A 22415-nucleotide genomic window follows, 5' to 3' on the forward strand; every position below is an offset into this window, starting at 1 on the left:
CTGAGTCTTTGACTTTATTTTCTGCTGTGTTTTACTTGCATCTATTTGAAAGACTGAGTGTAAACACAAAAAAAAATTATTTTATGTGCTGGAATGTGCAGAAAATAGGTTTAAATGTTAAACTAATTTATTCAAGTCAGAGAATGTTGCATATAATTTAATTTTTGCTTGATGCATAAAGTTAAAAGATTAAAACTGATAAAACAAGTTAAAAAAAGAGACTTTTCCATTTGATTACATTTTGTATGATGGATTATGCAGAAAAGTAGAATTGGGCTGAAAGAAAGCTGAAAGAAAGCTTTATCACCTATTCAGGTTGTAAATCGTGTTTTTAAAAAGTAACTAAGTAACTAAGTAATTAATTATTTTGAAAATAAGTCATCAGTAAAGTAACGGGATTACTTTTTGGGGAAGTAATCAGTAATTAGTTACTGATTACTTTTTTCAAGTAACTTGACCAACACTGGTGAAGAGGGAGCTGAGTGAAAAAGCGAAGATCTCAATTTACCGGTCGATCTAGATCCCTACCCTCACCTATGGCCACGAGCTGTGGGTAGTGACCGAAAGAACAAGATCGCAGATACAAGTGGCGGAAATGAGCTTCCTCCGAAGGGTGGCTGACCTCTCCCTTAGAGATAGGGTGAGAAGCTCAGCCATCCGTGAGGGGCTCAGAGTAGAGCTGCTGCTCCTCTACATCGAAAGTAGCCAGCTGAGGTGGTTCGGGCATCTGACAAGGATGCCTCCTGGGTGAGGGGTTCCGGGCATGTCCCTCTGGGAGGAGGCCCCGGGGCAGACGCAGGACATGCTGGAGAGATTATATCTCTTGGCTGGCCTGGGAACGCCTTGGTGTTCCCCCGGATAAGCTGGAGAGGGTTGGTTGGGGAGAGGGAGGTCTGGGCTTCTCTGCTTAGGCTGCTGCCCCCGGATAAAGCGGAAGAAGATGGATGGATGGATGGATGGAGTTTCACATTTATGTTTTAGGTTTTTGAAGACCTTATTATGAAATGATGCTATATTTATAATTTAGTTTAAACCATCTTTCCTTTTTGATCATCTGTCCCTTACTGTAGTATAACTGTGTTAGGAAGATGTCACAACATGCCCAGCATGGGGCTCCTAAAAAACATAAAACTGTTCAACAAAAGAAATATTAATGTGGTGCTGGCCTTACACAGGAAGGCATTCATCAAAATGCGAACAGCAGAAAAACATCAGCGCACAACAGGCAAAGAAACACCAATCAATCACAATCAATGATAGAACTTATTATGGAGACTGAGATCCACGATTGGTTCAATATTTTATTCACTCAGAGAAATGGGTGAAATAAATAGGGGGGGGGGGGGTGATTGTTGTCACAGTAACTACTGTAATCGTCTTCACTGCTATAACATCTGAACACACAATGCATTTACATTAATCACGTTCAGTTAAATACATTAGCTAGCGCCAAAAAATGGCATACTGTATTACATAGCTTACATTAATGTGGTTCTGGTTTCAGTAATATGTCATTTGTAAGTGAAGTTTTAAAGATAAAAGCTTTAACAAAAGATTTTTTTCTCCCAATGGCACGAGAAAAGCGTAGCTTTTCTGTACAAATCACCTTTAGCGTGATCGACGAGGTCAAGTAGAAAACAACGAGTGTTACAAATCAAAGCCAGAATAAAAACATAACATCAAACATATATATGTATATATATAAAAAAAACATTGTACAATAAGTTGCGTACTGACATCATAAAAAAGATTTTCCAGTGTTGCATTGCTTTGCCTTTGGTATTGATAAAGAAGGAGTGCAGATCCGTCACTCTGAGTGTTTCGTTTACCTCTGAAAAAATTGTTAGAACTGCATGAAAACGAATGTGGGAGCTTTTCTGAGCATCGTTTTAGTGTACCGGCGCTTATGTGGAATAAAATAAAAACCTAATTGTTTTCTTAGTGTTCATATTGTTACATGGTTTCTGTTGATATTTTGAATTACATTGGGGGTTTTTAGGGTTAGACTATTTCCTACACTCTGGACTGTTCCCTGACATTTTTATTACTTTTATTTTACAGTGTACATATGATAAATAATGTGTTGCCACAAGTTAAGATGTGTTTTTAAAGGTAGCTTATACATTTTATTAATTTCACAACCATAAGATTGATCAGGAGCAAAATGCTGTTTCTTTACTTCAATGCTATCATCTCACTTTTTCCTTTTATTTTATCATTACAAAAAAAATGAGTAACCCTGCATTACAATTTCAAATCAATTTTTTTGAGATATTGCTTTGGATGTGAAATTTGAAATGGATGTGAATCTGGAACTCCCTGATGGTCATCTTAATTCCTGAGAAACCTTTTGACATTAACTACTGTTGATTTATTTTCAGCAACTACCCTTTTCTATGATTTCTTGTTTATTATTTGACAAGTTTAAGCACAATTGTCTAAACCCAGAGGTGGATAAACTGACACAGTAGGTCCAAGCAAATATCAGTAAGGCTATGCACTTATATGGATCATTTTTGTATTAACACGACACTAAAAATGCAATTTAATCCCGTAAAACCTGTGAGGTCTCTTATAAGTGCTGGTAGACTTAGATTGCATTTAAAAAGTTTGTAGTTTTTTTAAGTTCAGAAATCAGTGAACCAAAGTGATTATATTAAAATCAGAAAATGAGAAATAAAATGTGGAGTGTGGGAATAAAATTCAAGTTTCAAGGAGGAGTTTCGTCCACACAGCTCAAATATCTGTGAAATATATATGCCCATGTAGAGCTAGTGTTCATGCCCAAGGCCAGTCAGTAAAATAATTTCCTAGCAATTGTGAAATGTTGCACTAAAAAGGAATGAGAGAGAAGTACACAAGTACAGGAAAAAAAAAAGTCTTGATTCTCGTGTCAGTGTTTCAAAGATGGCTAATCAGCTCGCCTGCAGGCTAGTATGGCTTCACAGCTTTAAGGTCAGTTGGGACAGCTTTGCCAACAGCTGGCAGGTGTTTTACATTGGTCCACAGTTTGGCACACAGGTCACTGTGAAGGTCAAAGCTAGTGGAAATGGAGACATGCTGCAGTGGAATTAACTATGAGCAGCTTGTTGTCCACACAGGTTCAATGATTTCCAAGTCATTAAAAAGTCAGGAACTAATCTCATCCTTCAGTGTCTGACACAAATCTCAGAGGTTTGTTTCGTCCCAGGTCGGGTCGTTCATGTTCTTCAGAACTCTCCTCACAATCCTCTCCAGCTCTTTCCTTGCCCGCTGTTCCTCTTCTAGCGTCCTCTTCATCCTCTTGTTGTCCTGGAGGAAGGGTGAAAGGATAAGGAGAAAAAAATAGATGAAAATAAATCAAAAGAGAGACAATAGATATCAAATTCATCGCCAAAAATAAAGTGAACCTGCAAAGGCAGAAACAGGCAGAGAAAAGGTCAGGTCAAAGCCACCACAGTGATCTAGGTCATAAATAGCATCGATGCACAGAAAAGGCTTCTTTCAGCTGCTCCGTTACACCAATATGGAACTTTTGTCTTGAAACCAAAGTAAAAAACCCATGACACTGCGCTGTGCTCCACACTAAGTATATTTTTACTCATTCAGGACCTGATCTCTGTTTAGAAACAGCCTCCATCCCTACTTTGTAGCTACTACAAAAATACTCCAAAGTATTAATGATCTGCAGTAATTCTGTCAGTAGAACCAAAACCCTAATTTCTTTTATTTGTATCAGGATAAAGGATCTGCCAGTACAGCATGTGTCCTTAATTAAACATGCAGGCATGCATTCAAACACACTGCCAGCAACTTCTTGGAGACCATCTGTGTTCTTGGACCTAATTTTGAACCTTTTATGTAAAACACGAGCAATAAACTGTTTACAGTAAGAAGATCTTGGCAGCAATAACTTTGTTTCTAAAAGAACTGGAGACAGACCTGTTTGAGTTCCTGGACTTCGTCTCTGAGGCTGTACACAGTGTCCACCAGACTCCTGCAGGCACAGAAAACAGTTCTTATTTATTTAGCTTCACCAGCACTGACTGAATATGCACAGTTTCACATGTTTAAGTCTCTGCATGAGTGTTGATGTAGGATTTATATACTTTGAGATTCTGTTTAGTATCCTCCACTTTCATTAAGCATATTTATGCCTTCGATTTTTAAAACGTTTCTTTTTATTTATTGCCATAATAACTGCATGCCCACAGGGATGACAAAGGCAGTATCAGTTTTCTGTATGTAAGCATTATAGCAAACATTAAAAAAAACATCTTTGTCTCTCACCTCTCCTCTACTACAGTCTGTCCATTGCTCCTTGTTTCCTCCACTATAATCTTCTCCTCTTCTGGGAACAACACCTGGACGTCCTTCCTACTGGAACCTGATTCGACATCGACAACAGTCAGGTTATTATAAAAAATATAACCTGTGTGACAAATGCACAAACCTCTTATCATTTCAACTTGTAAACATACAGTTCAAAGAACAATATCAGAGGCTTTAACAGGTGATGCCTTACAAACTACAAGCAAGCAAATGATATAATATTACCTTCACTGCTGGCAGATATAAGATAATGAAATGTGGCACTTTCAAACACAAACCTCTGACAGACGTCTGTTCCATAAGTGCACACTGAGAAATCTGTTTCATTTTACCTGGAGCCTGACTGAGGCTATATGCACTTAATCTCCTAGGACTTGGCATACACATATGTGGACGTCACATTTTGGGTTGTCTAGAGTCCAAAATACTAAATTTTGCTCTACAAGGGAGTGATATCCACTTACGAGGACATTATACTGTCTCTGTTTTATCGAAATCTAAAAAGAATATCCTCATATGTGGCTCTCATTTTTCTTAGAAACAAAAATCAGATAAAAAAAAAAAAAAGATAATCTGGTGATTCCTTGTTTTTACATTCACTGGGTCATAATATGCCCAAATATCAAAGAGAAATTAAAAATGCATGCCATAGAAGAGTTCAGGTCTTAGGAGGTTAAACCTGCAGTGAAAGGCAATCTGTATGGTTGTCATGAACGTATCACCAGTTATTATGTTACTGTACTTGTCTACTTGCTTGTTTTGTTTGTATACATTTCAAACAGCAATAAACAGACTTTACTATCAGGTATATTAGCAGACTGCTGTATGCTAATGAGAATACACACAGGGTAATACACAGAGATAACTACTGTGTACATATTATACAGCACAGACACACAGTACACAGGTATACGGACAGCAAGGGGAAGGTTTGAATCACTACACTAATATATAAAATGCTTTGAAGAAATATCTGCCCCCTTCCTGATTTCTTAGTGTTGTCCATATTTGTCACATTTAAATATTTCTGATTATCAAACAAATTGTAATATTAGACACAGATAATGAAAGTAAACACAAAAAATCTAAACTTAAATCCGATTGAGATGCTTTGCCATGACCTTAAAGAGGCAGTACATGCTTGAAAACCCTCCAGTGTGGCTGAATTAACATAAATCTACAAAGACGAGTGGGCCAAGATTCCTCCACACTGATGTAAAAGGCTAATTTCCAGTTATCACAAATGCTGGATTGTAGTCCTTGCTACCAAGAGGGGAAACAATCAGTTTTTACGGGGCAATTCGTTTTGGACACAGGGCCAAGAAGGGTTTGGATAAAAAAAATTTTACCATTTAAAAACTGCATTTTGTAGCTACTCGGATTATCTTTGTCTAAAATGTGTTTTATGATATGAAACATGTAAGTGTGACAAATATGCAAAAACCTGGAAATCAGGAAGTGGGCAAATACTTTTCCACAACACTGTACATATCGATCACTATGTAAACCAGCTGGTTCAGCATCATGTCGGGGTTTGCAACATCGATATCTTACGAGAAAATGAGGCAGTCCTGTAACTATGGGCAGTCCAGATACTGTCATAATCCGAGTCCTCTGATTGGTCAGAACACGGAGGGTTGCCAGGCAAGCCAGCCACTGTGAGGCTGTTGTCAGCGAGTACGTGGTTGTGCATGAGGTCAGTTCCTTGCCAGGCTTTACAGAACCAGCAATGGACGGCATTTGAAAAACCAAATTGAATGTTTGGGGGATGAAGGAAGGAATATAAACCAAAGTGAAAGTGTAACCGATAATTTATAAAACCAGAAAACCAGGTTGTATGGGATAAAAAATATAAACATAGTGATGACAAAATTAACAAAATAAATGGATGATGTTAATAAAACCCAGTAGCACAATGTGTATGTTAACAGTTAATACAATAATTGGAGCATGAGGAAAACAGAGGAAGTGAGGTAAGACATAAAAGGAGAAGAGAGAAAAAACTGTTAGAGCCAAAAGCAGAAAACAAACAATGGTTTCCAATAAGACACAGCAACTATGTAGTTCTACGCATGATGCGTTTACATATGTTGCGCTGATGGATGTGTGCGTACTCACTGGAGTTAAGAGTCTGTCGTGTCTTGGCACTGGTACAATAAGCTTCAATGACTTTGAGTATCTGAGCATCCTCCTCTAGAGCTGCTGTACCTGAGAGACAAGGGCAGACCAGGGAACTGAGCTGATGAGACTGCACCTACACGCCCTCTGGTGGACATTTCTTCACTGTACAGCTTTCTAAAAGATTCAATAAAGGCTGACTCCAACTTCAACCACATATCAAAGTTAAAGTGATCACCAAAGAAAATCTACACAATTTGGATTTCAGCAGAGGTGAGGACTATGCATTGTTTTTATTAAAAACTGGGTTTCTGCTAATGAAATGAATATGCTGGTTTACTCTCTTAGAGAGAACTCCTTCCATTCATAAAATCTGATAGAAATGTACTTAATGGGCTGTCACAATGGACGAGTTACTTTCTTGAGTCTAAGACACTTCAAAAACTATTCCAGTTTTATTCAGTGTTACACTGCTGTCCAGCTGGAAGTTTAGCAAAATGCGTGACTCTGACAGATTAAAGATTATAGTACTTAAACATTATCTAATAGAAGCAACTGAAGAAATTTAGATTCACTACTAATAATATTATTAGTTATGTTGCTATGAAGTAATAGAAGTCCCCATGGCAACATTTTATAGTTGAAAGTTCAAGTTTCTGTTCTTACTTTTTCTGACAGTGAAGTCCTCTTCTGATGGTTTCCTCTCTGGCTTCCTCTTCGGGAGGAGCTTCTTCACATTCTTAGGACTCTTACTCATGTCCTTCAAAAAAAGATAAAAAATAAAATTCAGATTTCACTTTTTCAGTCAAGTCTTGGATTATATCACGCAATACAACAGAAGTGAATTTAGAAAAATGTATGCAAAAAAAGGACACCAAAAGCAATATCTATTCTGTAATAAACTATAAAATCGAGCACCTCCTTGTAGCAGAGAGCAGCAGAGGGCCGGAGTGGAGGAGCAGGGCGAAGGCAGCTTAAGCTCCAGGGTTTGGGGGTACTCGGTGGCTCCAGGGGTCCCCACATAGGGCTGCTGATTCCCATTCCATGCAAGGAGACATGGGGAAGGGTGTGGTAAGTGCTCACACTGCTCCCTCCACGAGACTCCGAGTTTCTAGAGGGAGTGACAGGGTGAGAGGGCAGCTGGGAGGAGGTGGGTGAAGTGGAAAAAGAGGAGGAATCAGAGGAGAGGAAATTAGAAGGAAATGACGTGGATGAGCTGTAATTCATTTATTTTGTAGAAAATGTGCCGACTTACTGTGTGACAGACAGACAGAGTCTTGTGTGTGGATGCAGCCGGAGCGTGGGTGTGTTTAGTGAGAAGGTCCAGCCATTCCTGCAGATCGTGCTGACTGTTACATGCTACCTGGATGCGCTCACCCTGGCTGCCTGCACAATGACCCACACAAAGTGGAAGATGTTAATATTGCAGACAAGCACACACATCATACAAATACAAAAGAAACCTGACCTTCCTCTCCCCAGTCAGTCATTCTTATATTTTCCAAATTATGCTGAATGTGCTACTTGTGTTTTGTACGACAGCCCTTACTTTTTATCCATAAGCAAAACTGACTATTTTTTACTATATACAGATCAGTTCAAATCAAGGCTTTGTGCAGGCCAGTCTGTAACATTCATTTTGGGTTTCTGGCGGGAGGCGTGTTGGATGACAAAGCGAAGAACCAGACTCAGTTTTGCTTTCTTGAGGGTTTCTTTCAGAATCTTCACAAATCCGTCGTTCTTCATGATTCCTTCCATATTGACGAGATTCTCAGCAGCAGATGCACTGAAGCATTCTCACAGCATAATACTCCCACCACTGTTTGGCCTTTGGGTTGTACACCTCTTCCTGCTTTCTCCAAACATAAGCAACGTCTCTGCCCTAGAGCCCTAGTTTTGTCTCATCTGACCAAAGGACGCAGTTCCAGTGTGAACGACTGTGTGACGACTTCTCCAGGTCGTCTTTAGCATATTTCAGTCTAGCTTGAAGCTGTCTTTTCTGTAGAAGTGTTTTTGTTTTCTTGGACTGCAAACTTGCAACCAACTCCTGTGCAGGATTCTAACAATTACAATACCAGACTTGGCTGACTCATTCATGGGTGTCCTGATAGTTGTTCTGGATAGATCTCTCAGTAGTTTAATTTCCATAGTCTTTGGAATAATATTGTTTCACAAAAAAGCAGAAGTGTAGGTAAAACATAATAAAAAAAATTCTGAATTTTCTAAAATATTTTGTGAAGATAGTTTGTATACATGTTAAATTTTTAAATATGTCCTCAAAAAAGCAAATTATACTTGAGGGTTAAACTGCAACAGTAATCACTTTATGCTTTTCAGCATGTCCTGCAAGGAGTGTATCTTCTGGGTTCTTATTATTAATGAATTTATGCAAAAACAATCCCTGAATCTCAGAGTTTTGGCGAAAATGCCCGGACTCCCAGTGTTCCTGCCTAATGTAAATATGAGATCATCAGGAGCAAACTGTCTGTGAAACCCCATATTTGAAACAGGCCATGAGTGTAAAGATGCTGAAATCAAGTGAGATTCTATAAAAGAGCTAAGCTGAAATGTCTTGTAGTAAATGAAGAAAGGGGCTGACCAGATATTTCAAAAGCATTCTTCAAGTTTTCTCCATCCTCTATCCTGGAAATAAGCATTCCTGATAATGGTATCCGCCCCTGCAGACACAACCAGAAACAGTGTTCATCAGTGCACCAGATAAGCTAGTAATGTTTGACACCTCAAAGAAATACATGCATGTTAGTGACAGGAACATTACTGTGGAAATTACAGCGATCAAATCAAGTGTGCCATACCTGATAGATGAATCCACTCATTCTCAGGCTGGCAGAGACCATGAGCAGAGTGTGATGGAAGAGAAGGAGGTAGCATTCATTTGACTCCTGAAAAATAGGATGTTTTATTGGATTATTGCAGGGGTTTACCTTGCACTATAAAAGTGCCAAGTGCTGTATAAATAAAATTGAATTGAACTGTGAACTGAATGGTGTTCATTGTGGGAGTGAATATAAATTTCTGGTACATTCACACGGCACAGTTTGTGTAAACGCTAAGTTTAACAAGTATGCTCAGGTTTTTCTGGCTAATCAGTAGCTGGCCTGTGAGTATGCCTTTCATTTCAGAAAGACAACAACAGGTTCTGTGTGTTGTTAAGCTCTTGCAGGTCGTGATAAGTACCGGACAGTTCTGTGAGTGAACTGCGGCCTGGGACATGTGAAGGACAGGGCCAAGAGTTCGGATATCATCTCCCTCCCAGTTTCTGATCGGCTCTGTTAAAATCTGCAACACCAGTTCCTTCTTCTTCCTGATTTCCTTACACTGAGCCTGAGGACACAGAAACACAGAACAGGCATTCAAAAGCTCCGTGACATCATTTCTGATTGATACAGTGAAACAGAGGTTAAATGTACAAAAAACAGGTCATAAAATTACACTCAAACTCAAAAAATGTAACATAAGACACCATTAGTCGCCTCTTATGGGTTACTTTCTGCAGGTTGAGTAGTTTGATACACTTTGTACCCCTCATTTCTGGGCTACATTAGCATGCACATTACGTTTGACTAGCTTAATGTTTAAGGACTGATAAGCATGTGTCTTACAGAGAGGTTTTTAAAGGCTGTCATAGAAGCCTGTAGATCAGCTCTGTCAGGGTGTTGGTCCTAAAAGACAGACAAGATTCAAGATTTAAGCACATGAAAACAAATAACCTTTTTCCCTCTTGTCAACATTCTCTGCCCCAGTTATCATCATTCGATAAAATGATTCAATTAAAGTTTGCAGGACTTGAGTATACTAGCAGAGATGCAGAAAGACAGGGAGCAATTCAAGCTTACTTCCATATGTCTGTCCAGTTCTTTCAGCAGGGTTGGGTATCTATCCAGTCTGATGAAGGGTTTACTTAGGCTAGTGGTCAGTGCCAAGATCCCAGGGGGGGGTGCTCCTTTTGACTCCATGTACTCTTTCAGCTCCTCACTGTGATACACACACACAGACAAAATATACAAAATACAGCACATGAGCTTACTCTTTCGGGATAGAAAGTTTTTTTCTGTGGATTAAAATGATCAGACAGTACCTGTGTTGTGTCAGTACATTGACAGCAGAAGGGTGATTAGAGCAGTAGGTCAAATAGATTTTCTTCATCTGGGGGATCAGGCCCAGGAAGAACCCTCCAATCCTCTGCTGGCTCTCAGGAAGTCTACACACACAAATGACATGACAATACCAGTCTGGATAAAAGCAGAATCCTAGTATACTTGCTGCACATAAAGATAAAAGTTTCACTCTGTGGTAATTATGGGTGTTAGCCAGCCTTCAGCCTTAACATAAAACAGAAGTGAAAACTGATGGGAAAACAACATTTCAAGACCAAACTTTAAAACTATAATGTCTTCTGTTAAAGAGATCATTTAGTGACACACAACCAATCGTCATCTATACGAATGAAACACAGGCTCAGCTGCTGTTGTTCATCAGGTTTAAGATTTTTATTACCCCCAAAAAAATCATTATCATCATTGTGTACTTGTCCAAACTGGAAAAACCGGTTGTATGACTTCATATGACCAATAGATGTCGCTGTTGTTACAATAATCGCCAACATGAAGGTCCATTCAGGACAGCTGCTGGTCTGAGTAATCTTAGTGCAACAGGATGTGAACATGGGAAGTTCATCTGAGTATTGTGCATGTTTTAGAAAGGCTATAGAGAAGTTATATGATAGTCAAAGTTCAGAAAAACATATGCTACACACACATTTAATTCCAGCACAAAAGTGAAATTAATAACCTGTAAATACAGCAGTCAAACTTTATTCAGTAAAACAAGCAAGGTTCAGAGAAGAAAGAAATGTCTGTCACTAACAAACTGACCAGTCAGTCCAAACTCCGTCCATGCATCCATCCAGTCTATCACAGGTCATCAGTCAAAACTCAAAAATATTACATGCACAGTAAAGACTAAGAAAATAAATATATACTGACTTGGTGTGCTCTTCCAAAGACTGAACCAGCATTTGCTGAAAGGTTGAAATGTCTTCCAGGTTTGCCTGAATGTGACCGATGTCAACACTGCTGAGTCTGCAGAAGAGAGGAGAGAGCAGAGCATTAACTCTGATGGTGTGTCAGAAAATATCTAACACACAAGTGTGACACACCACACTGTGTATATATACAGACAGATATACAGATAACCTGTCAGATCGATCCAACTATTTCATGAATTATATTCAGCCAAGTACTGTTAAAACCTGACTTGTAATTTCAAACATTTATACCCTATAAGGATAATACAGAAAAAGTATATTAAGGAAAATGTATTCAAGGTAAAGGCACTGTAATTTAAAGTACATGTCTGATGTGGATCTACCTGAAATATATAATAACAGTATGCCTGGCTCCAGAATGTACAGGGACAGCAAATAATATATTCTGTCATATGTGTGTGTAAATATTAGATATATGTGTATACATATTCAATTTAGATTTACGACAGTGTAATAGATATGCCTGTGTGCGTTTCCTCCCCCTCTAAAATCTGACTCTGTTGAATAAAACAACGAAAGGTGTAAAAATAACTCTACCTGTCTGTGGGATGAAGTGGGCGAAGGTATGAACCCAAGAGACTCTGTAACTCCCTTGAATATTCAGTCTCTGCTTCCAGGATGTTCTGTAGGACCTGAAAAAGCCATCACACACACACACACACACACAACATTTTCCATTACTTATGTTAAGTGATACTATTAAAATATAGAAGGAAAGAGTGAAAGAGTGAAAAAGTGCCAGGCCATTGAGTTTCCTATCACTGTAAACGTCTATCTTCAGGTTTTGGATAATTGTACAGCGTTATATGAGTTTATAAGGAAACAGCTTTTCAGTGGGAAGTGCATTTGTCACAAACTAACAGGGAAAGTCACTGGAGCCTTCGGGAACTGTAGTGTTGTCCTGGCTCGATTAGCTTTCCAAGGGTCTGACTCCGCAGGCTAACTGGCTAATCTCGCCATGACATCAGAAACCTCACAGTAATGAGGTTAATGAATTGCACTGTGACAGATAAGACAGCGCTGTGTCTCCCCTCAGGCCAGGAGCCAGTATATGTTTACCAGCATTTTAAGCAACTGTAAATTATATTTTTGTATATATTATTTTATATATTATATTTTTTTTATTTAAAAATGATCTATAAGAGGAGATGGAGACGATGCCAGTGTGCAACCAATCATGAAAAAGCACACAAACAGATGAAAAGCATGCATCTTCTACTTTAAAAGCTTCTGTTCTAAGGCTTTGGGGGATTCTTTTATGAGAAAAAACACAATAACTTTTATCTATGTCTTCGTGTTTTTGAATTTCTTTCTTAGGAACAGCTTTGACTTCAGGCACGTCTGTGTGTGCGTGTGTGTGTGAGACACACTCAGGTAAACCACCCAATGATGGATAGTCTTGTGAGGTTTTGCAGCTTGTTGCATTATTGAAACACTCACAAACACTCACGCAAGCATCAGCAGTAGCCAACCCTGAGGCAAGGCTGCCCCATAAACCAGTGGAATGGAAGAAATAACCTACATTACATCTGCGCCACACTCACACACACACATATGCACGTACACACAAGGATGACACACGTAGGGGTGCTATGCAAGCTCCACAATTACATGCTACACAATCATTAAATAGATGTGTGGAAAAGAACAGATTGCAACAGTCCACAAAAGCCCACACACTTAAGAAATCCATCCATTGGCACAATGTAGGTGAGCAAACACTCACACACAAATAGAATTTCTTAAGATTGTGATACTTACCACATTGTAATAGGTCTTGTTGATGATAGTGGTATCAAAGCCTTTAGGCGGACTTTTGAGCGTCCCAGACTTTGGCTTGTCTAACGTTTTGTCTAAAAATATCAACAAAAGAAAAAAAAATGGAGAAAGAGGGTCACTGGCTTTAAAATAGAGATAAAAACAAAATACAAGCTACATACAAATTTTGTCAAATAAAAATAAAAGTGATGTGCTCATATAACAACACAACACATTCTTAAGTCACTGTGTGTTTTACTTTACCGACTTAACTCCCTACAGTTTTCTTTCTAAGAATTTAAGACAAACTTGATCAAAAGGCAAAGGTCAACAACCAAAAAGTAACAGTTCTGATCGCTCACACAGCAACTAAAGCAATAAATCTTCCTTTCACTGTGGCGCACTTATACCGAACGTCTCATCTAGTAAAAAAAGATCAACAGTCGCTGCACAAGAGCACCCAGAAAATCTCCCTCAGAAAATGTCACATAGAAACAATTTTTTTGGGATGAAAGCTCCAACATTCTCCAACTGCAGGACAATGTTGTGGCTGATCCAGTATGTAGGTCAACCAGTGATTGAATGCTATAACTCATTGACTCGACAATGTCATGTCATTTCATTGTCCAGGCCACTGTTATTACAGCCCTGGGTGGCCCATAACAGAAACCTTCTCGTATTCTTCTCTTCACTATTTGTAGACACTGCAAAGTAAGGCAAGACGAGCGACAACAGCACAAAAGTATGTTCCAGATAATGGTCGCCTTAATGCACTTTTTAAACTCACCCGACAGACTACAGAAACTAAAGAGCAACCTAAGGAAGCTATGAAAGACACTTTCCGAGATCTTGGTTCATTGCTCTCAAAAAGAATGCTTTATGTCATCGCTGTTGACTCTACAAACAGGCACAGCAATCACAAGTATAAGCCTGCTATCTCACACATCAAACAACTCCCACTGGACATTTGGATTTACTGCCATTCCTCAGAGTGCTGTTATCACGGTTGAAGTTTTCTGCTGTGATGTTAAAGTCAGGAAGTTTCTTTTTATACAGCAGTTCTGGAACTTCCTTTCTTTGTGTTATTGCAAAGCTTTCTTCCTTCTGTCCTGCCTTTCCTCCCCCAAAAGCAACAAAACTAACCAACAAATTTAACCTAAGATGTCAAAAAAAGAAACACCATGTTAGTATTAAAATAAAGGCAGAAAAAGCTCATATATGTTGATTATTGTTGAATTCCAGGGTGAAGAAACCTAACTATGCAACTATGTTAAAGAACGGCGAGGAATGAGGGGAATTTCTGAACAAAACAAACAAACCCAAAAAGAAACATGACATATGAAATAAATCTCAATTACAGTACGTGCCAAGGATATCTTGTCCAGTCCTTGAGAAATCATTCAACTAAAAGAGGTCAGGAAGTTATAATCAGTAAGAACAGACATGCAGGAAGTCTGTTTGTGTGTATCTGGTTGTGTGTCTTTGCTGCTGCTTTGGGGGAAACAACCCTCACTTTAAATTGATATTAGCAGAGTGTTTTTTTTTTTCAATTCCAATGTTTATTTTACTGCATTTTAGAACTTGAAACTGTCATATAATATTAATGGCTCATATCGTGCATGATGGAAGCAAAATGTTCAAAATATTTTATAAGCAAGCTGCTCTAAATCTGCTGACAGGCTTGAAGATGGGAATATGTAAAGTCAAACATCTTAACATGAGGCCCATGTGCAGAAAGGTATCAAACTGTCCTCTGTGACCAAAGCAATAAGGAGTTATTTCTCCTCAGTGGTGCACAACATCTGAAGCAGTAATAGTTTAACCCACCATTTCCTTTCAGCTCCCGTACATAGTTACTGGGGAACCACCCAGTCTTGTCCTTCAGCGTGCCTTCCCACCAGCCCCCCTCCTCCTGCCTGGTCACAATAATGAGGTCACCCTTGGAGAAAGACAGTTCGTCCTCATTGGTCTGCTGGAAGGGGAAGCGTGCCCTGACCAACAGCTGGCCACACCCACTGCCCTCTGACATGTCCTGTGAACGAGAGGAGCGGAAAACAACGTGAAAACAGAAAGCTGTTATTTATTAGTCGTGTTCAGGCAGGCACCACCTTCAGGGGACTTTAGAGGATTAAACTTTTTCACAACACAATAATATTTCTAACCCTGTTGCTGTTTGTTTGCTGTTATTACCGTTCTTATCTTTGACGTGGTTACTCACCAGGCTGCGGTACTGAGGCTGCAGCAGTTTCAAGGAGCGACTCTGAGTGTTCAGAGAGTCAAAGGACTTGATCCTTGAGGTTGAGGAGTGTGCCACACATACGGTGTCCCCAGAAACACTCAAATCTGCAAATGCATGATGCAACTGAATACATCTTAAATTCATGTGGTGGCCAAACAGGAAGATGCTCCAAAAAAGTCCAAATGTTTGCAGAGATGGAATAAATACTGCTCTCACACACACACAGTGATCTTACCTTCAGTAGCTTTGTTGAGGGCAACCAAGGAGTTTAGCACCTTAGAGAAGTTCAGTCCCTGCAGCAGGTCATTGACCTCGAAAGGCTTCAAGGAGAGAAAACCAAATAAAGAATATGAAGGGAATTTTAGAACAGCAATAAACCATAGAGAGGTTTGACGTAAAGTGGGGAAAATACACATTCATAATAAATTCATAGAGCATGACATCAAGAATCACACAAACTGCCTTCCTGAAATAGCTGTGCATGTATCTCACATAGAAATGTGGAAGCAAATAAAAGGGGTTTGAAAAACAAAGGGCAACAAAAAACAAGACTACAAGAAAATATCTTCTTCCTATTTGGTTCACTTCAATAATTGTAAATGTACATAATGAAGAAGTATGTCTGCCTAAAAAATTAAGAAACACAAGTAGTTAGTGGGGGGCTTACATCCCTACTCCAACTACAGTCTGGACCAGGATTACTTAAAGTCTGAGCCCCCCCCCCCTCATTAATCTCCACATTACACACACAGACACACAAAACCATAATCAACATACTTGTGAGGCTCCTAATCTTGTGTACACCACACACACTGAATGACTTCTAAATTCCCAAGCCGTGAAGGTGGGGCGATACTGAGGCATAAAAATCAGCTTTGGAAAATAGAGCTATTTAAAAAGAAAGAACATCTGTAATCTTCATTCTCTGTTTCTGCGCAGACTGAGTCGCTTTGATCTAATAAATAAAACCACACTGTCCTTTTATGTTGCCTTTTTCGGAAAGTGCTCTGGTTTGATTTATGCATACAAGCTTGACTGGTAGTCAAGAGCAGCGTGGACCCAAAAGTTAATTCACACGTTCACCTCTCCTACTGGCACTGGCCCAAGACACAAAATGAGACTTAGCAACAGTGCTACAGCTGCATGTGAACACATTTTAGCAGTTTAATGCAGGCCCCTGATCAATCTGACACCTGACACAAAAAAAGCACTTTAACTAATGAAGGAAAATGCATTTGACACAGACATCCTACGTGTTACATTTGGCAGTTACTGACAAATGTTCTTACTTCTGTCCAACCAGAGTCCTAAGATTTAGGCTAGGATTACTTTAGCTCCACTGAAGCATATTAGGCTGAAAGAAAAAATGTACTACAATTACAAATTCAGACAATCCTTAAAAAAAAAAATCAAGCATGCAATATGCTTGTCTTACACTTTGCCCTGTAGATTTTCTCGCCTGCATCTGTAGACGAGCACCTACCGTCACAACTCACTTACAACAAACACCTGTCATAGGTCAAACAGCTTACCTGATTATAGGCAGCACTTGATCTACTGTTGCAGCGAAGGCACTCAAAATGCACAGGATCACTGTCCCACCCTGGTCAAGTTTAATTAACAGCAGACGCCAATCTATGATCACGACTGTTTTTTGGGGTTTTTTTTATTAACTGTGCAGCTCTTCTTAATCACGTTCAGCGTTCGTCCACGCTCAAGCCGGCACTTATTGCCCGCTCTCTAATCCTCTTGTGCTGGACACACACAGTCTGGCTCGCCCTCTTCTTGTCCCGAGGACTGTCTGAGAGAATTACAATGCTGATGTCAGTCAGACTGCTAGTAATGGAGACCTTGGCTTCCAGCAATATGGCTGGCATGCCTCTAATCAAGCTGATTGGAAAACCCACTGGCTCGGGCTGCCTGGCGTGCAGCATTACATCAGCCCACTCTTTTACTCTCCTTCATTTCATCTTTTCATGCTCCTTCCATTCCTCTTCTAAAAGCCCACAGTTGTTTTCCAAGTCCTGAGCGAAACCACGCTACACGTCTAGAACCTTGACTCTTGTGTTGCGCAATCTACTCTTCTCAATTATGACCCCATGGCTTTTTCCACGGCTAAGATCAATAGTGTGTACATGGGTGTGTGTGTGTCACATCATACACTATTTACTAGCTTTCTCTTCACACTCACTGTGAGCCAGGATATAACCTGGCTCCTGGGCCTGCCGTTGTGCAAACACAGACAGAAGCACACATCCTAATATGCGATTCTGAACACTGAGAGCGGTATGGATATTTTTAGCACAGCATTTTATAACAAATTCAATATCCAGCTTCATACTTAACCCTTTCTTTGCCAAACAACTGCTTATTCATTCCCAAATATTAACGGCAGTAGTTGAAACAGCATTCAGATCAGCAGAAAAGTCTGCTCCACCTCCAACAACACACTCCCTTTGACTTAAAGCACGCCCCAAATGAGAACTATGGTAATGATCAAGTCACACATTAACTACCTGTGTTTTTCTCTTATTCCAAATGGGATCACCCACAACTCAATGGTATCGACCAGCAACGCACCAATATAACCGACAGACATTGATGTCATTCTCTGTCATTATAAAGGATATTAACCTGTGGTGATGGCCTGTGTTTAGCTGTTGTGTCCCACGTGGAAGCAAAGAATAAACAAGTGATAAGAAAAATGACAAATAAATAAAAAAACATAAAAATGGATCACTCCTAGCATCAGCTCTTTTTATTTTAGACCCTAGTATGGGCCCAGAATTTCACATTTGGTGCATCTTTAGTCTGGACTACAGTCATCCTGAAAACAAACATACCCAATTATTGATCTGTTGTGCAGTCTGAATACTGCTGCCAAGTCAGAAATGAAAACAGAGCATCCACGCTTATCTCTGCTTCTTGTTTCCATAACTACAAATGGTCTACAGGCAGCAACAGCCATACAAGCCTGTGGGCTCAAAACATCTTTGAGACAGACTGAAAATCAACTCATTTTGGCCTACTTTTACTGGCTCTGCTCCTCACAGTCAACACCACAGCTGGTGCTTTTCAGCATGGGTAGAGGAGTGTATCATATGAGGATACGCCCACCTTGTCTAAATAAAAGCAAAACTGTGCAACTTTTATATAAAGCACCACGCATGTAGGCGTTTGCTAAAGACTTTATCAATGACTAACTAGTAAAAACTATAACTTTCGAGTTTATTTTTATGAAAAATCATTCCCAAGTTTGCCTGGACCACATGAACATCACATAAACCGCACACCTGATGATATAAAGCCTCATATTTACAGATTATTATACAGTAATAAAGCTTAAAAGTGTCTGAATACCCCAAAATGGCTCATATAGGTATGTACAAAGCTTTAGTAAGCATTAATAAAGCTGAAAAGGGCTTCCATTAGGATCTATTTCTTATGAGGTCACCTTCTTCCAGTGTTTTTCAGTGTTTATAAATATGTAATTAACGAATTGAATTAAAACAAGTGGACACAATTGTGTCGTTGTGTTTTAATGCTTCCTCGAGGAGAAATAGCCACAGGTATTCACTCATTAACGACACACTTTCAGCTCGTGAGTACTGTCTCGTGCCATTAGCAGCTACTATAACAAATGCATTTTTTAAGTAAAAAAAAAAAAAGAGGGTCCATTCAAACAATGAAACTCTCTGTGAAACCACAGGACACGCTGCACCCGAGGCTTCCCGCAGTTAATGGGCACATTACGGGTGCATTAACTCACCTCCACACCGAAAGCCCCGCAGCCTTTAACAAACTCGGTTATGTTCCTCTGACACTCGCTGTCGCCCCTCGGCTCCTGGAAAAACTGTGCACGAAGAAAAAAACACAACAACACCAAATTAGCCCAAATTGTCAACTCATAATAGACACAGAAGAGTTCCTGAAGGTGTCTAAGGTTTCGTCCGCTTGAAAACAATCTTATTCCAGCCGTTTGCTGCCTATGCACTTGCTGCTTTCCAGGATCAAGCCAGCTCGGGTAATCAGTCAAACTTCCGGGTTTAACTTTCAGAGTAAAAGCATTGTTTTCATACCTTTAACTGCCTGCTTTCGTTAAACAATAATAAGAAAGTAGCCAACAAATACACAGAGCTTGTACTATAATGTAATTTTTCAGCTAGTTCATCGGGTTTTAATGTTATCATCATACACTACTTATCACAAAATGTGCTTAACAGAAATAAAAAAAACAACATATATCGTCTAACTTAAAATAAGCGCATAGTCTTCACCGAAGACAACTAGCTATGAGCTATCCTCCTAAATAAGAAAAATAATAATAATAATTCTAATGAGCAACAAGCCGTAGATAATGACATGGTTCGTGCCTTTATTTTGATAGGACGACTCCCTCCCTGTGCGCAGGTTACTTTGAAGCAGGTTTAAGATCTCCCAGGGAGGTTGGATAAGTAGGATATGACGTTGACTGGTTCATGGTCCACTGTGTGTGTGTGTGTGTGTGTGTGTGTGTGTGTGTGTGTGTGTGTGTGTGTGTGTGTGTGTGTGTGTGTGTGTGTGTGTGATGAGCTGATAAGCCTGTACATTAAAGCAGTAAGCTTCCTAAACTCTAGAACTGGCTCTGACTTCCTATGAAGCAAAACACATGTAGTGTCATAGTTGAATAATGATGATATAAGTAGCGTGCATTAAGCATAATTGGCAGTTAGAAGTATTTCTGCTGGTATTAGGTGCGTTTCAGTAAAATATTATATTATTAATGCAGAAGTCGGGTCACATTTACATATAACTTCACAAGCTGCCTCCTGCTTTTATATTCCCATAGACATGAATATTTTTTTAATTGTGAAATGAAAATAACACTTGAGGGGAAAAAAGAAGCCTGTACTGCAGTGGTGAGTATCAAATTGTCGTATTTTCAAGTAGCAAGAACTGATTTTAGATTTTCCTCACAATCAACTAAAAAAAAAATGTAAGAGAAAAAAATCTTATATTCTGCAAAGTGATTGGGGTGGGGGGTTTTTTTTGTTTTTGTTTTTTAAGATTGTTATTTTTAAACCCTACACATCCAGGGATATTTAATTCCGCAGGATGAAGCTTAATTGGTCTCATGTAATATTTATCATGAAGCTCTTATCATGAACACTTTTAACACAGTTTTCCTTTCTTTTGCTTCCCCATATTATATCGATTTCACTGGGTTATTATTAGTCAGTTGTACCTCTTTCTCCCCTTGCATTTACTTACTTTGTCCACCGTCCCGGGTCTGAGTCGCTCCAGCAGCCTGCACAGCACCGCTCCATCCTGCAGGGACGCCTGGAGGAAAGCCTCTGGATCCGAGATGCTTTTCTTGGGAGACTCCAGGACTCCGAGCGTTATGAGCCACGTTACCGTCTGTTCGGCTGAATTCATGCTTGACTTTCAGATGTCATAAAAAACAACAAAAGCAGCGGCGGGGGGTAGCAGCAGCACTCTCCCCTGTTAGTGTCTGCGCTAACCTACTTGTGGTTTGTCCAAAATCAGACGGCGGCGTCAGCCCCGCCTTGTTTTGAACACTACAATCAGCGCGCACTGGCTGGATCCTCTGCGCTGTTTTTTCCTGCTATAGAAAAAATAAGGTGGAAGTGAGAAATACCGCTTTTCCTTCCTCTAACAGCCCCTCATTGTCTGCGCTCTGGCTCTCCCTCAGCGGATGTTGGCATCACCTTTGCTCAAACACAACTGTAGCAGCGGCATTATTGTCAAACCAGCTGCTCCAAGAAGCAACTTCCTTTAATGGTTTACAAATTAAAAGTCTAACGCAACAACAACAAAATGAATCTGATACAAAGTAACTACAGGGCCAGTATTGCTTATACCGATACTGATCCCGATACTTTTAATCTATAAAAGCAGCTTATTTAGGGGAGCTCAGTGTTTCATAACTTTTCGAGGAATCAATTTTTGGGGGAAAGCTGGACTCTTTGCACTTAGGGTCAGTATCTGTTGTTTAAAAATTCTATAGGTAATAAAAAAATACAATTGACAGTCAACACAAAAGAATTCAAACATTTTTTTTAGAATTCATGTTTGATTTATACTTTTTTATTTACAAAATTTAATTTACTGTCGATATTTGGCAACAAGACACAGGCTGAGCTGGCTGACATAATAGTGTGCATGTGGTATTGCTAAAGCAGCATTTCTGTATAGTACCACTGAAAATTCAGTTTAGAGTCTGTTGTTTAATTAGAGAAAGCATTAAGACAGAATGAGGCCATGGTCTTTTCCATGGTGGAGTGACTTTTCGTTTGGTTCTTGGCAAAGGCGGCCGCACGTTTCTCCTCTCCTCCTTTCCCTTATCTTCCCTGCTTAGCTTCTTGTGTCCTTGTCTTGTCTTGTGTTTTTTGTATTACTTTTCCCTGGAACACTCTCTCACAGTCTGTTCTCTAAAACCTAAAGAGAATTATGGATTTGATCAACTGGTCTCTGAATGCTATTGACACCCTTTTCTCAACGAGAACTCTGGGCTCGGGAGAGCCCGAGTGCCCTGGAGGTACTTACCCTGGACGTACACGATGGACGGGTGGCAGAAATGGAGGATCGTGTGCCTGGCGGGACTGTCGATCAAGGACGCTGAAGATATCTACCTATTTGGAACCATGATAACAGGGTTCTTGCTGATTGGAGCTGGCTTGGCCCTGGCTTATCGAAGAATTAAGAAAGCGGAACCGGCTGGAGAGACGGCGCAGTGGCAGGACAGCCCGTTCTCACTCCCGAGGCATAACATGTCGACGTTTTGTCATGTCCCGCTGCGTTCCTGAGGAACGCGAAAGGAGACCTTCGGCGTTCTTATGGTACGCGGCGGGTTATGGCTGGAATCCAGTGCAATGACGCTCCCGCGGTAATAGACGTTCCAGCCCTGTTTTCCAGCCCTAA

The 22415-nt window shown here is 39.8% G+C and overlaps 1 protein-coding gene across 2 annotated transcripts; it reads right to left on the reverse strand.

The window, feature by feature from the left end:
- Nucleotides 1–1289: 1289 nt before the first annotated feature.
- On the reverse strand, nucleotides 1290–21337 carry LOC101465658 (rho guanine nucleotide exchange factor 7). 2 transcript variants are annotated; one of them, XM_004575362.4, is made up of 22 exons: nucleotides 20745–21337; nucleotides 19264–19347; nucleotides 15730–15814; nucleotides 15474–15598; nucleotides 15083–15287; nucleotides 13259–13350; nucleotides 12035–12129; nucleotides 11436–11531; nucleotides 10529–10651; nucleotides 10287–10425; nucleotides 10053–10112; nucleotides 9628–9774; nucleotides 9246–9332; nucleotides 9029–9107; nucleotides 7685–7815; nucleotides 7348–7569; nucleotides 7096–7189; nucleotides 6430–6519; nucleotides 5866–6024; nucleotides 4270–4366; nucleotides 3922–3976; nucleotides 1290–3291 (listed from the first exon to the last, which is right to left on the reverse strand). In XM_004575362.4, the coding sequence occupies exons 1-22, from the start codon at nucleotides 20907–20909 to the stop codon at nucleotides 3169–3171; spliced, it is 2553 nt and encodes an 850-aa protein (XP_004575419.1). In that variant the 5' UTR covers nucleotides 20910–21337; the 3' UTR covers nucleotides 1290–3168. The 2 variants fall into 2 exon arrangements, with proteins under 2 accessions (XP_004575419.1, XP_004575420.1); XM_004575363.4 differs by lacking the exon at nucleotides 5866–6024 and having other exon boundaries at nucleotides 20745–21327.
- Nucleotides 21338–22415: the final 1078 nt, after the last annotated feature.

Source organism: Maylandia zebra, linkage group LG23, assembly GCF_041146795.1.
Source record: "Maylandia zebra isolate NMK-2024a linkage group LG23, Mzebra_GT3a, whole genome shotgun sequence".
Classification (NCBI taxonomy): domain Eukaryota; kingdom Metazoa; phylum Chordata; class Actinopteri; order Cichliformes; family Cichlidae; genus Maylandia; species Maylandia zebra.

Excerpts from the sequence above, each read along its gene's own strand:
- LOC101465658 (XM_004575362.4), bottom strand. The coding sequence starts at position 20,909 with ATGAATTCAGCCGAACAGACGGTAACGTGGCTCATAACGCTCGGAGTC. Across the intron at positions 9,108-9,245 it reads TGAGTGGATTCATCTATCAG|GGGCGGATACCATTATCAGG; the intron begins GTATGGCACACT and ends TTGTGTCTGCAG. Across the intron at positions 7,816-9,028 it reads GAATGCTTTTGAAATATCTG|GCAGCCAGGGTGAGCGCATC; the intron begins GTCAGCCCCTTT and ends GTCATTGTGCAG.